The following is an 18879-nucleotide window of genomic DNA, read 5'->3' on the forward strand; positions in this document are numbered from 1 at the left end:
GTCATAGCTCTGCATCTAACTAGGGCTATTGTGACCCCCCTCGAAGCAAAGGGTTTACTATTGCTTTGTGGATTTCTGCAAGGCATTTGACACAGTTTCGAGAGCCCATCTCATACGGCGCCTAAGGATTTGGGTTACGACCAGGAGATCATTTGGGCTGTCATTGCACTTTATGAGAGAGTTTCAGGCAGAGTCCGAGCAAGATCTACGTGGACAAGATCATGAGCACTATCGGGGTCAAACAAGGGTGTCCATTATCACCTACCTTGTTTGGCCTATACATTGACAAGCTTGAGACAGTGATGCAGACACAGGGGGGGTTGGTTGCTCTCTTGCTGGCACGCTGATCCGGATATTGCTTTACGTAGATGACGTGGCTCTCTTGTCTTCCTCAGCAGAGGGGCTCCAGAGACACCTTGACGCACTACAGTCCTTTTGTGAGTCTCATGATTTGAAGGTCGACCTGGGTAAAACCAAGGTTATGATCTTCAATACATCTTGAGCCGTCATTCGCCAGGAGCAGTTTGCATTTGATGGGTCACCTGTTGAGGTAGTTTCATCATACAATTATCTTGGGGTCGTCTTTTCTGGACCCATCTTCACTATGAGACCCAGGATGCAGGCAACACTTGAGCAAAGGATATGCTTCATTGGCTAGACTAGAGAGGCAGTGCTTCCACTCTCACTTTCAGGATCTACGGACCAAAGGGTTGCTTATTGACTCCTTGGTCCGTCCAGCGGCGGGGATGTATGGTAGTCCATGCTGGGGGCCAGACTTGTCGGATACAGAGTGGGCTAGGGTGGAGCGGCTACAGGTTCTCATGTTATCACAGATGATCCGTGGTAAGCCATCTGTTCCTCACCAAATCATTCAGGCGGAGTTTGGGTCACCCCCATTATATCTAGATGCTGCATTTCAGGTCATCACGTATTTGTACCGAGTCAGGGAGTATGGGGATTACACCTCTGGGCGTAGCAGGCTACGATGGCTAGCACTGCCCTCTTTTATGGCACTTGCAGCAGGAGGAGACGAGAGGTGTTGGTATGCACGCACAGAGAGATGGTTCAAGGGACTGGGGCTCCACATGGACAGAGTACCCCCATTCCAGTACAGCATGGATGCTCCGTTTTCTTCCCTCCTATCACACGAGGTCAACCACGTTATCCATGAGGATCTATGTTACAGCTACACACATTCCAGACCTGGCTAGGCCCGAGTGATCTTCTAGTGAAGCTGGGCTTCTACAGAGATCAGTTCTTACATATCACAGCGGAGGGTTTCATCGACCCACCACGGTATATTTACTTACCCCACTCACTGAGGATCTCTCTTGGGCAGTTCCGAGTCTTTTCACATCGACTTCATACTGAGAGGGGCAGAGTAGAGCGACTACCCAGGGAGAGGCGCATATGCACTTTGTGTGGCATGCAAGAGGTTGAGACAAAGGAGCACTTCATCTTCAGGTGTCCTGTTTACTATGAGATCTGCGAGCGTTTCTACTGCCTCTTTAGAGACAGCTATGGGATTTTGGCCCGATTCATCTCCTACCCAGACCATCGATGTTTGGCAAGTTTCATTTATAAGGTACTTAGACACCACGAGAGGATACTTCGAGCACGGAGACATGAGCAAACTTTTTCCTTGAATGATCCCTCTTAGAGCTCTATCACAGAGTTTTTTCCAGCCATATCACATGGACACCAACGGGACAAGGCCTCGCCATGACCGTGACCCGGAGCCTGTGACCCGACAGCTCAAACACAGGGTTGATACACAGATCACACTTGGGGACATCCCCTCCATGTTTAGAGTCAGGTCTGCCCTCGCCTCCTCAATGATACATCTGAGCATGAGAATGTGGTCCAGGTCCCATGATCATGTCGGAATCCAGACTGTCCTGCTGCTCTAGGTCCTCGACCCTCCGCAAATCTGCTGACGTCGGAATCTTGGATATGACATGTCCAATCATAATGGTCCTGTAGTTCTCTGGACTCATGGGATCCCTTGCCTTGTGAATGGGTGAGATAGTGTTAATGGTCCACGTGCGTGGAAACCCTAAACAAACAGCTTCATTAAATATCTTTGCTAAGATCGTGGCTAGGAGGTTAATCCCATATGCAATGAACTCAGTGCATAGTCCCTCATGATCCTTCGCTTGGCCATTATGAAGTTTCATTGTGGCATCCTTTACTCCCCCCCCCTAGTGAAGAGGGTGCAAGATGTGGGGCATGGCATATGTGAGAGGTCACAGGCTGGCTGATTTGGGATATGAGGAACAGGAGAAATCCAAAAAAGGGGTTTGAGGAGGGAAAAAGGAAGGGGAGGTAGGGAATGAGATAGAATGAGGAATTGAAAAAAGGAGGGAGGGAATAGAAAAAGGGGAGTGAAGGGAATGGAGAGGATTGAAGGGATGAAAGGGGGGAGGACTCGAGGGAGGGAGTTTACAAGAGGAGGGAATGCAAGGCATGCGGAAGGCAGGGAATGGAAAGGGTGAGGAGAGGAGGGGAAGGCAAGGGGAAAGGAAAGTCTATGGGAGGAGGGAAAGGTAGGAGGGAGGATGTGGAAAGATAAGAGACAAGGGAAGAAGGAGAGGAGAGGGAATGGAGGGGGGTTGTGAAAGGGGAGGGAGGAAATCATAGTGCCCAAAACGGTGTTTTTGGGCACCTGAAACAGTTTGCAATTTCAGCGGCATTTCCTAAATACGAAACGCCATTTCAAGTAGGGCAATTTTGCTTCAAAACTGTGTCTCATTCCTACGCCGCCACAGCTCTTTTCTATGCTGCTCCGTTTCCTCCTCACTCTTCTTGAAAGGTGGGAGCAAGAAGCAAGAGTGAGCAGAGAGCAAAACGTTGAACTAGAATAGATAAGATAGATTGAGTACAAGTGAGAAGGTGGTTTTGTCCAAGTGACAAAACCACACTAACCCACTAACTGTGGTTAGGGGGAAAAACCTCTAGTGAGGGAAAAGTGCCCCTAACTCACTTATGGATTACATTGGCAACTGCGTAGACTATGCCAATAATTCTAACACCTCCCTACTCTAACACCTCCCTACTATAGTGCCAACGTGATGATGTACAAGGAAGTGATCAATCACAAAAAGGAGATAAAGTTCAGGGCACTGCGAAATGCCTCAAACTTCTCACTGAAAGTGCTTTGGTGAAGATGTCTGCAACATTGTCATGTGTTGACACATAGATCGTACTGATCTCCCCTGCATGCAACTTCTCTCTCACATAATCAAAATGAACCTCAATGTGCTTTGTGCGAGCATGAAACACAGGATTCTTGGCCACTGCTATAGCGCTCTGCCTATCAGTGAGAATTGGAGAAGGACCCTCCAATAAGAGATGAAGATCAGCAAATAAGCGATGCAGCCAAACACATTCAATTGTCGTTGTGAAAGCTGCCCTGTACTCAGCTTCACATGAGGATGTAGCCACAGTAGATTGTTTCTTGCTCAGCCAAGAAATGCAAGATTTGCCCCAAAAGAAACAATTACCACTAGTGGACTGCCTGGTGTCATAGTCTCCAGCCCAATCTGAGTCATTGCAAATCACCCCCCCGGGAAACATCAAGTCATAAGACTTTGTGCCTTACAAATAACGGAAGATGCGTTTTAAAGCCTGCCAATGTGTTGTCTTTGGGCTATGCATATACCTACCTGCTCACCTGAGATATTGCATAGTAAATATCGGGCCATGTATTGCACAAATAAATGAGGCATCCAACAGCCTGGCTGTAAAGTGTGGCATCCGCTGATTCACCTGCATCATACATAGTAAGCTTCAGCCCTGGCTCCATGGGAGTGGCTATAGGCTTAAAATCTTGCATGTTGAACCTATCCAAGAGCTTTGCACATACTTGGATTGAGACATAACAATGCCACGATTGCCTTATATGAACTGGATCTCCAAATAGAAATTTAATATGCCCAAATCTGTCATGTCAAATTCAGCTTTCAATTCAGCCTTGAAATCTGCAATTATTTCCTCATTTAACCCTGTGAGCAGCATGCCATCTACATAAAGAATGATGACCAAAATATACCCCCCATCCTTCTTGATGTAAAAGGTGCTTTCTGTGGGACTATTGTTTAATCCCTTACTTGCCAAGAAGGCATCAATCTTTGCATGCATCAATCTTCGCATACCATGCACATGGGGCTTGTTTCAGCCCATATAAAGCTTTATTCAGCTTGCAAACTTGAAGTGCATTGCTCGAAAGTTCAAAGCCATGAGGTTGTTTGACATAAACCTCTTCCTGCAAGTCCCCATTAAGGAAAGCTCTTTTTATGTCCAACTAATGGACATTCCAAACAAAATTTGCAGCCATGGCAATAACTGACCTGATTGTGGTCATTTGGGATGTAGGAGCAAAAGTCTCCTCATTATCTATGTCCTTTTTCTGAGCATAACCTTTGGCAACCAGCCATGCCTTGTACCTTTCAATGGACCCATCTGGCTTCCTTTTTACTTTGAAAACCCATTTGGTACCAATAGCATGTTTCCCTAGTGGCAAATCCACAACATCCCAAGTCTGATTTTTCTCAATGGACTGCAATTCATTGTGCATGGCATTCATCTAGTGCACATTATCCTTGCCTTCTTTGAAATGTCAGGTTCTTCTTCATCAAGAAGAGAACCTGCATAAGCTCACTCAACAGAAAGAGCCTCCCTTGCGTGCCTTACCGCACTACAAGTCTTGCCAGGCAAAGATGCCTCAAGTCTACTCTCCCTGAGAATCTGTAGCAACCGATTTAGAACTATTTTGGCTGCATGTATCTCTTGAATCTCTTGCCCGATAACATCATCCACTGCCTGTGGAGGAACAAAACCAGCATGTGGCTGAATCGGGGCATGTGGACCAGGTGGAGGTTGCTGTAAATTTTGATTTTCAGCATGAGCCTCAGCTGGGGAACCAAAAGCTATAGGAAGCATCCCTTCAAAAACATTATTTGAAGAAGCTGGAATAGTGAATTCAGCATGTGTATGAGCTGAATTCTCTGAAAAAGTAACCTCTCCCTTGCATGAGGAGGATCTGGATGTCTCTTGCATTGAGCTTTTCTTTTAATGTTTCTGATGGATAGGGCATTGGCTCTTTTCTAGAGTCCTACCCTTTTGTAAAATGATTGTTTCATAATATGATGTTCATAGTTTCACCCAAAAAATAATTAAAAAATGTGTGTTTGTGTGTGTGTGTGTATACACGTGCGCGCGCACGCGTGTGCGTGTGTGCACACTTTTTTTTTAGTGAAAAATCTGAATGCTTAATATTACAAGATAGCTATCCATAAAAAACTAGCAAGCTGAAATAATACATCAAGCAAAAATGTCCATGTAGGACAAATATACTTTTTTGGTAAAATCCAGTGTATCTATATTCTCATAAATTTACAAGATGGGAAGTCTCCCACACACTGACATTAGACTCCAAACTGACTATCATAGCCAAATTGCCATGTAGGACAAATATACACACACGCGCGCGCGCACACACACACACACACTTTTTTTTAGTGAAAATTTCGTTGCTTTATATTACAAGAGAGCTTCCCAAAAAGGGAAAGCTGGACAATACATCAGCAGAAAATCTCAGTATAAGAAAGATATACATCAGAATCTATGAAGTGAGTTTGCAGACAATCAAAGAGATACACACACACACACTTTTTTTTTTTTTGGTAAAATCCAGTGCACTTTATTTATATTGTCATAACTTTACAAGAGGGAAAGTCTCCAAAATGGAGAGTATTCCACAGATCAGAAGCATACAAAGAAAAGCTCAATGCAAGATGCATGTATATCACCCTCATGGCAGGCATCATATAAAGATTGCCGCAATGAGGCTCTAAAGGATTCGTATGACTTTTGAAACTGACGGCCCAAATATGCCAAATTATGTTCTTCCCAAATTGTCCAAAGAGCCCAATATCTCACCCATGAGAACAAGAGTGAGTATTGAGATAAAGACGTCCTAACTCTGCCAAATAACCAAAAAAGTTTCCCAAATATGTGACTCGGGAAACGGAGACGAAGATGATCTGAAATTTTCCCCAGGAGATTCCGAGTAGACTGACAATGCCAAAGTAGATGGACAGGAGCGTGACACCGTAGGCAAGTGGGTGAAGCAATGTGACGTTTAGCAAGTGTGATTCCCACTGACAGTGTGCCAGTCAAGCATCTCCAAAGAAAAAGTCTTTGTTTCAAAGGCATTTTACACCTCCATATTAGTCGGAGATTCTTCCGCCACCATGAAAGAGGCCGCCTGATATGCCACAGAGTATTAGCATATTGATGAATCCAAGGGGCAGGCTGAAGAAGCTTGTAGACTTTGATGGAGGTCAAAACGGACAGAGGAATAGGACGAGAGCATGTAGCAGTGGGGTACAATTTCCAATCCATAAGCCTGTCTGTGTCAGCCACAGGGGGAATAGGAAGGAAAGAATGCAAGAGATCAGCAATTTTCTTCCATATCAACCTGTGGTGCATTCCCAATGCATAAGTGGCAGAGGCCTGAGGAAAAGATAAAATATGGCCATGATCATCTACTACGTCATTGATGTATATCTGATTCCCAATTTCATGAGATTATATGCCCTAACCGGTTCCTGTAAAGCAAGTGGAGTGTCAAAGATGGCACTCCAATGAATACTTTCTTTCCGCATTGAGTTTGTCCCCGAAAGATTATCAGGAGTCCATTTGACTTTAGAAAGCACTTGTTTCCAGTCCAGTATCAGAGCAGTAGAGAAAGGGCATCTAGGAATCTTCCCTACAAATCTCCCAATGACAACCTCCCAATGATCAGTAGTCCAAAGGCCATAAGCATTTGTCCTCATGTTGACACACATGGATGCTATCATACAAGTCCATGGCTGTTTTTGACGGAAAAAGGTATTGAGCATAGTCGCCTTCCTTGCAAGTATATGATATCTGATATTTAGAACATTAAGTCCTCCATGCATCTTAGGGGAGCACACCATTTCCATCTTCAGCAGTCTCAATGCTTTCATAGCAGTTTTTGTCTTCCATAACAGCTCCATCGCTTGAGACATAAAAGCTGAGATATCTCTAGAAGACCAATGTAGTAAAGGCAAGAAGAACTGAACATAAGACATTACAATAGACTGGACTATTCTGAGCCTAACATGAAGTGGCCAAGTAGAAATTTTCCAATAGTCCAATTTATGTTGAAGTCTTTGGAAGATCCATTTTAGTTGCTGCTTCCTGGTGATATGCCATCCTATAGGATATCCCAAATGCCTGACAACCTCTTTGGAAAGCACTATTTGACCAGGCCAGAGAATAGAATGCCAGTCACATTGTTTCAGTGGAAGCAATTTGGATTTGTCAAAATTGATATGCAATCCCGCTGCTGATCCATACAATGATAATGTGGCCATAAGCATGCGGACTTCCCGAGGAGAGTTCTGTGGCATAAAAAAGGAATCATCAGCATATGCCTGTGCCAAGAAGGATGCAGTCCCAGGGATTTTAAGACCAGTCATCTGTCCTGTGCTTGTAAGGTGATCAAGATACATCAGGAGGGGATGAGTCGCAATGGCATAGAAAAGAGCACTAAGGGGGCAGCCCTGTCTGACTGATCTACCCAATGTCCATGACCGAGATAGATGGCTTCCGAGAATGCACTGAGAAGTAGAGCCAGAATAAAGCCAATAAATTGCATTTGCAATCTTGGGGCCAAATCCCAACTTTGTCATGGTTTGAGAGATAAAATCCCATTGTACAGTATCAAATGCCTTAGAGATATCTACCTGCAATATGAGCACATCTTGATTCGAGTACTTAGCATATTCAATTGCAGTCAATGCATTGGAGATATTGTCATGAATTTGTCTTCGCGGCACAAAACCATACTGATGAGGATGAAGGCCCGCATTCAGAGTCCCTTGAAGCCTATACACACACACACACACACACACACACACACACACATATATTATTTACACACACACACACACACACGCACACACACACTTTATTAACCTTAAAAACAGAAACTCTGTTTCCACCGTTTATTCCGGTGGCCGAAACGAAACACCGTTTCTCGCAGTGCTCCGTTTCCCCAATTCCGAAACTCATGGGAACTATGGAGGAAATGCACAAAGGAGAGGAGAAGCAACAGGAGGGGGGTTATTCGGGTTCGTTTTCAGAGGGGAGGGACGAAATAAGGGGGAAGAGAGTGGAAGGACAGAATGGAAAGCGCAAGGAGAGGAGGGGGGGCAAGGGGGAAGTAAGGAGAGTAAGAAATGTGGGAGATTTTTTTTTCCTTTAAATAAAATTGCCAACTTCTGGGGGTTAAATGCCGGATGGAGGAAAGGTAACTCCGTGCCCCGTCTTGTCGACAAGCACACTAACAATGGGAACCTAGAGGCCTGGAATGCAAATAGAGAACCCTAGAGCAATGAGGGATCTCATGTTCATGAGTGAGCCTAGGGGAACAAGATTATGTTGCTTGAGCTCAGTCCACTGGCCCCGGCGTAATCGTGTCAATCGAGAAGATCCCTCCCTGTCAGTCAGCCTTCCATACCCCAAGTGAAGGCCACAACTGCATCCTCTGCATCCTAACCTCGTACGATCTCAAGGGCCCCTTGCCAAATCATCTACCAGATCCACAGGCAGTGCAGGATTGTCTCGAGGTCTCTTTGTATGTATCGGAAGCCCTCCCATCAGTCTTAAATAAAAATCTTTCAACAAATCTTGTGCCGATGTCCCTTGGGTATTATCATTTTCCCTAAGGATCATAAGCGTGTTCAACGTCCTCCACATGATCTTATGAAGCTGCATGACACAAACAAAAGAAGCAGCAAGAAAGGCTGCAAGGGAAGGGAAATGATGGTGATGCATGGTGGGTGGAAGAGTAGAAGCTCAGACCCGTGAGCTGAGTGCTCATGGGCTAAGCATAATTATTAGAAGGAAGGCGAAAGGGAGGGAGGGAGGAGGATGGTGATGAATGCAAGGATGAGGGAGGCGAGGGGATAGCAGAGGAGCTAGAGAAGCTCTTTGGAGGCTCCTAGGGTACCATCACAACTTTTCAAGGATTTCATGCTTATTTATTTGGGGCATGGTAGGTTACCTCACATACAATGATCAAGTCTTCTAGTTTGAGGCAGACAGTGGCTCACATGCCTTCAAAGGAGGAAAGGCTCAATGGTACAACTAGAGATCACCTCAGTAGCCCCATACCCCATGCAGAGGCATTTGTCATTCCTAGGATCATGACCTGGCACATTTGGGTGACTCACTGTAGCCTAGTGTTGGGCCAACAACAAATCAGACCAGTGGCCTTTGTGGTGGGCTTCTGGCTACCAATTGAGTAACTCCACATCAATGTCTAAAAGGGGAAAGCTGTGTGTTGTAAGCATTCTTGTAGGGCTTGGCCTGTAAGCTCTTCTTAAGCACTCTTACATATAGGAACCCTAACTTGCTCCTCCAAGGTGTTCATACTACATAGCCATGGAGTCAACCACCCTATCAAGCAGCCTATAAGGGCTGGTTCCCTTCCGAATAGGTTCTCATGTATGAATGATCCTGGAAAGGGAGACTGAACATGCAATGCACTGAAGGATACAAGAACCTAATAACCTTTGGATTTTTTATTGCATGGATTTTTATTACACTCATCCAGACAAGACTTTTAAAGCGGGCTAACACATTCATCCAAGGCCATCTGCATGGCAAGATTTCAATACCTTTATACTGATCTTTTAAAATTTTACATTTTCTGCCATTTGACTAGAATAACTGAAATTGCATCCTTTTGCCTGACAAGATTCCAATACCCTTACACTAATCTTTAGATGCAACATGCATAGCACTGAAGGATACAAGAACCGATACAAGAACCTGATACCCTTCAAATTCCGTATTGCATGGATTTTTATTACAATTATCCAAATAAAACTTTCAAAGCAAGCTAACACAATTTTTCAAGGCCATCTACCTGACAAAATTTCAATACCTTTATACTGATATCTCATTTAAAATTTTATTATTTTTGCCATCTGACTAGAATAACTGAAAAAAAAAAAAATTTTAAAAAGAGACTTCTAACAAGTAAGAAAGAAACCCGCTAGAGCAAGCTCTGTGCGGAAATACACCATGCTAAGCATGTAATAAAAACACCTCAGAGGAATGAGGTAGAAAGAAACCAAGGCTGAGGCTGAAAATGCCATCTCAACCATGTAGAAGTCGAGAGTCTCTCCAATCTCTGAGAAAAGTAACTCTCCTAGAGGAGGCTGCTCGAGATGATCCTTGCATGGTCACCCAAATGGCCATCAAAGTGTGTATCGTATTTGTCCAAGTACTGGCCAAGATCTGAGAAGGGTGAACCTGAGAACCCTCCAAAGCCTCAGTGCACCTTGCTCTCCAAATGTGCCATGCTGCAATGCTAGCTAGGATCTCCCATGGAGAGTCGACCGAGGAGTGAGTAGCCCTGAAAAGAGTGGCCAGAACATCCTCTAGAGAGCACGACTCCACAACGTGTCGTCGGATGTGAAGAGCCCAAGAGGAGTCAAGTCTCTTAAAAAATACCTGGGGCCCTGAAAGAGTAAGCCAAGCCACTGATCCCCAGGTCATATAGAAAGCTACGCGAACAAAAGTGCTGAAAAGTCTTGCAATCCCCTTCCATATGATTCTCGCCTGTCTGCAATCCCATAGGCAGTGCTGTATTGTCTCCAAAGCAGAAAGGCAGCGAGGGCAAGAAGGGTCGGCTCCGAACTTGGACCTCCAATGGTTCACTGTTATCCCACCATGAATAAAAAGCCAAAAGAAGAGAGTGATTTTTCTATTCCGATGGGATTTCCAGAGCCTCTGCCAAAAAATTCTTTGCAAGTCAGCAGAAATCTGAAAGTTCTCCCAATGAGAAGCTCTGGTAGGCTTCCAACCCCTAGAGCTGAGCTGGAATTTCCTAGCATTACTGCCCGTGTAACTGAAATTAGGATCTTCTCCCTGACAAGATTCTATTACCCTTACACTGATCTTTCTTTTAAAAAATCACAAGTTTCAATCTAACTCTGAATAAAACCGTACTCAATCTAAACAAAAACAAGATGATACCTCTGAAAATTGGAAGTAAATGTCTGCAGAGATAAGATTTTGCTCTTTCATTTGATTGTCTTCTCCTTGAAACATTGACACGAATTTATGTTGCATCTCTTTCAGATTAAGTAAGACCTGGCAAAATAAGACAAACAATCCCCTTTGTTATCTCTAGTAGAATAGCATGACCTCGTAAGGGTTCAGCATTAATCCTTTGAAAGACCGACATTTATATAGCATTTTGTGTTGCACTTTATGTATATGGTCAAAAAGTTTATAATGCCCAAGTCATCGATGAGGTGATGGCACAAACTAGATAGATCTAAGGCCAAAGGCCTTGATGCACCTAATTGTGCAAATATGCCCAGGGGCAAGTGAATTAATGTGGATCCCAAGAAGGGGTAAATCTACATCTAAGGCCAAAGGCCTTGATGCACAATAATGCCTTAGGGCAAGTGAACTGATGTTGATCCCAAGAAGGGGTAAAAAGGTGCATCAAGTTGGTGTACTAATATGACATGTAGCATCTAGATCTATCTAGGGAGTTTTGGGGCTTTACAGCTTAACTAACTAAAAATATAATACACAAACAAGGTCGAGCTGTAGAGATTGGATGAGAAGAGATTCTTTGTGCCATAGCCCATGACGTTTTAGAAAAGATGCAACTGATTAATTTGTTTGTATCATTTTTCTCCCCAAAAAAAAGTACTTCTATTAAGTATGAAAGAAAACCGCAGGAGCAAGCACAATAGGGAGTACATGATGCCATAAAAGAAGGGGATGCGTCCCACTCTAAAGATCTGATGGGGACACCTCCATAGAGCCAAAGTCTCCATGAATCCAAGGCAAGACGAGTGGGTCGGGATCCAAGTACCACTGTGAATCTGTACCATGCCGTATATAGCCGGTCGAAAGGCAACTTGTAGAAGGATATCATCTGAATGTAGGTGTCGCCTCCCTCCCGACTGAACATCAAATTCAAGGGCATCCTCATGTGCATCCCTCAAAGCAATAACCTGAAGAGGAATACCCGTCCTTGTAAAAGCACCCAACCAAATGGTACCCGTAATAGGCATATCATCTGTATCCATCCACTCCATTGGTATGGCTGCATCAATCTGTTGAATCCTGCCTGCACTCCCTCTGAGATGAATCATTGATAAGACTCTCTCATCCTCTAGAAGCTTGCTGAAAGCTTTCCAAGACTCCACAGTGGAGAGGCAGGGTCCCTCTCCCATCTAGACCACTAAATATAATGCGACATGCCTAGTGTTCTGCCATGCTCATCAAGTATGCTTTCATTCCACATGCGGGCTGCCTATCAATTTCTTTGTGAGAGGAGGGCGGAGCTCTCCAAAGTGTACCTCTCAAGCTGTCCTAAGCTTTCAGAATGTCAGCCATAAGAGGGGAAGAAGGAAATCTGAGATGGGCTGAAGTAAAGATCCATCTAGTGCTGTCCATCTAGTCTCCTCCCAAGGTGGGTGTACAAGATTGTATGCTTGTGTACAAAAAATTCCTTCCACAGCTCCTGTTCAGGCATCAATCCTCTCACCACCATCTTACAAAGCAATGTCCTACACTGCACGTCTGGGTCCATGATTTTCCCGTGGGGAAAATCAGGGTCGCCCAAAGCTACCCTGCCATCTAGTCCACTCCACTACTAGTCTCATGTGTTGAGTGATACTATCCCTGGAATAGCACCAGCATGAAAAAAAAAACTAGGCCATGTCCAGTAACACCTGGTTGACCACCACGACTCTAGATGCAAGGTCTAGTTTGTTAGAATTATTATTATATTCTAGGCAGTGGCCAATGTAATGTAATAAGTGGGTTAGGGGCACTTTTCCCTCTTAGAGGTTTTTCCCTCGAACCACGGACTAATCTCTAACTACGGTTAGTGATTAGATAGGGTTTTGTCACTTAGACAAAACCCTCATCTCTTTCATTGTACTTCACTTCAGTTCAGTACACATTGGGGAGTGAACTACGTTCAGCTCACTCTCTTTGCACACTCTTGCTCCTCTTGTTTTCTCACATTTGGTGTCAGAGCAGCTCTCCTTCCCGGACCTGCTCCCTGCTCCTTGCTCTCCTCTTCCATCTCTCGCATTTCAGCTCCATCGCCAAGCTTCTTGCCTCACGTCCGTACAGCTTCATTGCGACCTGCAGCCTCCATTCCGTACAGTCCGTACGACTGTACGAATTTCATACCAGCTGCATGCTCCTGCCAGTACGCAGCTGTATAGCCCCGTACAGGTTTCGCCGTATAGCCGTACGTTTTCATCTGTATACTTGCGCTGTCCATACAACTGTACGGACTGACAGTCCATACCGTCTTGCATTCCGTACATCGCATCATACAGTCCTCCGTACACTATACAGATTCCGTACAGTTCCGTACTGGCAACTCATTGCAGGCTGAAGGTGTCCATCATTTTTTTGACAGAGTTCATTTGCAGGTTCAGTTGTGCATTCAGCCATTGCTTGGCTTAGCTTTTGGCAGCACATTTGGAGCTTTAGCAGACACTGCTGTTGATTTGCAAGTTTTGGAAAAATTTGGGGCTTTTGCAATTACACTGCAATTGTGCAGTGAAATTTGGGGCTTTTGCAGGCAGAGTGCAATTTATGCAACATTTGGGGCTTTCAGATCATTGGCCCTCTTCTGTATGCAATTTCCCGCAAGAAATTGGAGCTTTTGCATTTGGGTTGCAATTTTGCAGGTAAAAGGGCATTTTGGAAGTTTGCAAGCAGTTCTGGACTCGGTATGAGTCAATTTGCAGACTTTTGCCACTTTTTACAGATTCTATTTGCAGATTTTTGGGCATTCAACTAAGCATTTTACTGCAATGAGGTGTTCGGAGTTCTCACACAGGAGGATAAGTTGGATGGCACCAACTACTCCTTGTGGAGTTTTATGGTTTGCAATATCTTGGTTGGCAGACATCTTTGGGATTATATCAATGGAGATGAAGCAAGACCAGATACAGTGGCCACACCTGTCACTCCTACAGCTCGAGGTAGGGGTAGAGGTCAAAATGCACCACAAGTAGTTGGAGTAGCCGCTCCAGGAGCTCCCACAACAGAGCAGAAAAGATGGGGCTCTAGAGATGCACAAGCTCTTTCAGTGATTTCTCTCTCTGTCAAGAGGTTCATTATACCTCACATTCGGTCATGCAAGATATCAAAGGCAGCTTGGGAGATACTAGAGAGTATGCAAATGCCAGAGTTTCCTTTTTGAAGCGAGAGCTTTCTCATATGCATATGGATGAGGGAGATTCCATGAATTCTCACCTCACTAAGCTTCAGGATTTTTTTTTTCAAGAAAAGTACTTCATTAAGTATGAAAAAAAACCGCATAGCAAGCTCAAGTGCGGGAGTACATCATGTCAAGCATGAGAAAAAACAGCTCAGAATGAGCAAACAAAAATCCCGGGTGGCGGCTGAAAATGCCAATGAGCAAACAAAAATCCCAGGTGGCGGCTGAAAATGCCACCTCATCCATGAAGGAGAGTCAGAGAAGAAAGGACAATCCTTCCAGACTCTGAGAAAAGCAACCCTCCTAGCAGTAGCAGTCTTGGAGGTTCCCTGTATGTTTGCCCAAATGGCCATCAAAGTGTGTATAGTATCTGCCCAGATACTAGCCATAGTCTAAGGAGGGTGAACCTGGGAGTCCTCCAAAGCCTCTGTACATCTGGCTCTCCAAATATGCCATGCTGTGATACTAGCTAGAATCTCCCAAGATGTGTCTACAGAAGCGTGGGGAGCTATGAATGGATTAAACGGAACATCCCGGAGGGAGCATGACTCCACAAGATATCGTCGAACAAAGAAAGCTGTGTCCGTGTCATGTCCCTCAAAGAAAGCCTGTGGACCAGTGAGTGACAACCAAGCAACTGATCCCCAAGTCATGAAGAAGGGTGCTCTATGAAAAGTGCGAAGTATCCTAGCAACACCTTCCAAACCGTCCTCGCCTGAGTGCACTCCCAAAGACAGTGCTGCACTGACTCAACTGTTGAGTGGCATCGAGGATATGTAGGGTCAGCCCCGAACCTGGATCTCCACAGGTTCACGGCAATCCCTCCATGAATAGTAAGCTAGATGAATAATGTGATTTTCCTATTCCTGAGGGATTTCCAAAGCCTCCTCCAAAAGTTTTTCTGCATCTCTGCATAAATCTAAAAAGTATCCCAATGAGGAGCTCTAGAGGACCTCCAGCCCCTACAACTGAGCTAGAATCTCTTGGCAGTTCTGACCGTGTAACAAAAGAAGGGGATGGTCTTCTCTCGGTGCCCTGCAACTATCCACTCCCATTCCCCTAGATCCCACTGCAAGGATCTAATAGGGGAACCTCCATACAGCCAAAGCCTCCAAGATCCAATAGCTAGGAGAACGGGGTCTGGATCAAGATACCCATGTATCCTGCAATCCTGACAGGCTGAAAAGGAGCCTCCAAAAGAATGTCCTTTGAAGATCTGTGGAGTCTGCCTCCTGCATGACCCTGAAAGACAAGGGTATCATCATGTGCATCCCGCAAGGCTATAACCTACAGAGGGATACCTGTCCTCGAAAAACCCCCCAACCAGGTGGACTCAGAAATAGGCAAATGGTCTGTATCCATCCACTCCACTGGTATGGCTGCATCTATCTGTTGCATCCTGGCTGCACTTCCTCTGAGGTGACTAACTAAACAAGCTCTCTGATCCTCTTGAAGCATCCTGAAAGCTTTCCAAGCACCGACCGTGGATGCAGGTCCCAACTCCCATCTAGACCACTGCATATAATGTGACATACCCAGTGATCTGCCATGCTCATCTAGTATGCAATCATTCCACATGATGGGCTGCCTGTCAATTTCTTCACGAGAGGAGGGTGGAACTCTTCGAAGAGTACTTCTGAAGCTGTCCCAAGCCTTCAGAATGGCAGCCATGAGAGGGAAGTAGGAGGTCTGAGACGGGCTGACGTAAAGATCCATCTAGGGCTGTCCATCCAATCTCCTCCCTGAGAAGGTATAAATGTCTGTATACTGTGTAACAAAAAATCCTTCAAAGGCTCCTGACCAGGTATCAAACCTTTGACCACCATCTTGCAGAGCAAGGCTCTACACTGCAAGTCTGGATCAATAACATTGAGGCCCCCTTAGTGGGTAGAATAAGAGTCTCCCAAGCCACCCTGGCTATCACATCTGAAGTGCCGTCTAATCCACTCCATAAAAAATTCCTAATAGGTCTCTTGAGCTGAGTGATACTGTTAGCACCAACAAGAGCAAACAAGCCAAGCTATAGCCAACAGTACCTGGTTTACAACCACCACTCTGGATGCAAGGTCAAGTCTAGCCGAACTCCAAAATAGGAGTTTCCTCCTGATGCTCTCCAACACTAGAGCGAACTACTGTGCTGGAGAAATGCCCACCCCAACTTGGCATCCAAGATACTTGACGGAAGACACCCCTCTGAATCCAAGTAAATCCAATATCAGCACCCCAATTTGGAGTGTCCTCATCACTAATCCACAAACCATTGGATTTGTTCCAGTTAATGTGAGCTCCTGCTGCAATGCAAAATAAATCCAAGGCTGTCCTGAAGGAGGTGAGTGTCTATGGAGTGGCATCCAAAAAAATAGTTGTGTCATCTACCAGCTCACTGTCCAGCAACTCCTCTTCTTGTCTCAACGGAAGTCTCAACCCAAAAATATCAGCTTGAGCTCTGATATAGAGGCTCATAGCTTCAGCCACAAATAAGAATAGAAAGGGGGCTAGAGGGCATCCCTATTGGATTGATCTGGATATCTGAAACTTGTCTCCCCTGACTCCATCAATGAGTACCTGGCTATGGGCTGACGTGTAAAGAGCAGAAACCCCTCTAATCCATAAATCTAAAAATCCAAAGCGAAGAAGGGTTACCTCTAGAAAACCCCAATCTACCCTGTCATATGCTTTTTCAAAATCCACGAGTAGAATTGCCAGTCTATGGCCCTCATGCATAGCCCACTCAGAAGCCTCCCAAAATGAGAATATATTATCAAAAAAGCTTCTGCCATGGACAAAGCATGTCTATGTGTCATGTATAAGATTTGGCAAGATAGGCTGCAATTGCAGGCTGATGGCTTTTGCCAAGATCTTATACATAGGGACGGCTGCCCACCCTACAGGTGAGAATCCCAAATCCGCAGCACTGCCTCTATGAGGCCCTCCTCTGCGTAGAGGGCATCTGGAATCCTGATACTGACAGAGCGGCCTCTCGCCCGAGGCTCTGAAACCACCAAAACAACCGAAAAATGATCTGAAGTGGAAACCCTTGCACTGATGCAAACCGTCTCACCTCTGTCCAGTGCCCAATCATCCACATAAAATCTGTCAATCTGTGCATGGATAGGCATCCTTACTCTCCTATTCGACCAAGAAAACAAAAGAGACTGTGGCTGAGTGTGAAAAGCATCGTCATACCAAGTATCTCTACCACTGAAATGAAAAAGGAAGGCATCCCATGCTGCTCTCTCCAGGGAGTGAATGCCACCTTCCCTACCCCCTCTTTTGTATGAAGGCATTTCAACCATGTTGAAATCACCCCCAATAATCCAAGAACCTGCAAGATGTGACCAAGAGAGCAACTCCTTCCAAAGGAGGACACAATCCCCTCTCAAGTTGGGTGCATAAAGGTTAAGGAGGCCAACCTTACGCCTGCCAATCATCAAAATTAACCCACTATGCTCTAGAGGGGACTATGACTCCGTGTCCAATGACCAAGGGGAGCATCGAAGAAGAGATAGAAATGCAAATACCTCCCCTGGTGCCCAAGGCAGGTGACCAAAAAGTGGCACAATCTCTACCATCCAGCTTATGCTCTTGGAGCATAAGGATATCAATGGGACCACCTAAAATACTTGGATGGAGTTGGTTATGAATCAGCTGCCTACGGCGGCGATGAGGTATACCACCGAGGCCCTGAACGTTCCAACTAACAATCCTCATCGACGGGAGGAGGAGGCCGGGTGAAAAGTCCTACCCGACCTGGTGGTGGAGAAAATCCTCTCCTATGAAAGAGTCCTCCTGTCAAGTGGAGGGAAATCAATTGGTGAAAGAAAACCCACTTCAGCAGAGCTGGAAACCCTGTCCAACGGAATTCCAATAATTGTTTCCCCTAGGGTAGAGGGTACAAACTCCTCTTCTGTCTCAAACTCTGCCAAATCTGCTAGTACTACAAAAGAGTTCTTGTAGGCGGGAACTCGCAAAGGAGTGCGAAGAATCCTTGCACCCGAGGGAGAAGGAGAAAAAACCCCCTTACCTCTATCAAGAGGTGAAGTGTGACTAACAGAGGGAGGGGGCTGATCAGGCACATCAGTGATAGGATCTGAAGAAATGGGTTGCCCCTTCTCTGATGAGCAGGTGGGGGGACTGGGGCAACTACATCTACGCCTATAGTAATATCACATGCTTGTAACTCAGAATGGTCCGAGGTGCCTCGTAGAGGTGGTGGAGTGTCAGCAACCCTCACAAGCATCCAACGGGGTATTGATCGTACTGTGCACACTGAAGAAGAGGGTCAAGGTCTAGGGGCTGGTCCCGAAGGTCCTAGGCGAGAAGGGGAGGCTCTAGTAGCGCGTGTAGAAGAAGTAGGACGAGAAGGCATAATAAACCATTTGGGCCTTTTCTTCTTCCTTGGGCAATCCCTGGCAAAGTGCCCAAGGGTCCTGCAAATCCTGCACTGATCCTGTCTCCCAGCAACCTCGACTCTCTGTCGAAAAAAGGAACCATCTGGTCGTTGAAGCATAATGTGATCATCTATAATATAAGGGTTAGAGACGATGACCCTGACTCGCGGCACC

At 45.3% G+C, this 18879-nt stretch overlaps 1 protein-coding gene across 3 annotated transcripts in view; it reads right to left on the minus strand.

The window, feature by feature from the left end:
- Positions 1 to 18879, minus strand: part of LOC147879854 (uncharacterized) — a 214690-nt gene that overhangs the window by 116618 nt on the left and 79193 nt on the right. For all 3 annotated transcript variants that reach the window (XM_087372036.1, XM_087372037.1, XM_087372035.1), the window contains exon 6: positions 11080 to 11196. In XM_087372036.1, the coding sequence (XP_087228162.1) occupies positions 11080 to 11196 (117 nt within the window). The remainder of the gene's footprint in view (positions 1 to 11079; positions 11197 to 18879) is intronic.

The sequence above is a fragment of the Dipteris shenzhenensis genome, chromosome 33, assembly GCF_047967505.1.
Source record: "Dipteris shenzhenensis isolate YYH24624 ecotype China chromosome 33, Dip_SZ_1.0, whole genome shotgun sequence".
Lineage (NCBI taxonomy): Eukaryota > Viridiplantae > Streptophyta > Polypodiopsida > Gleicheniales > Dipteridaceae > Dipteris > Dipteris shenzhenensis.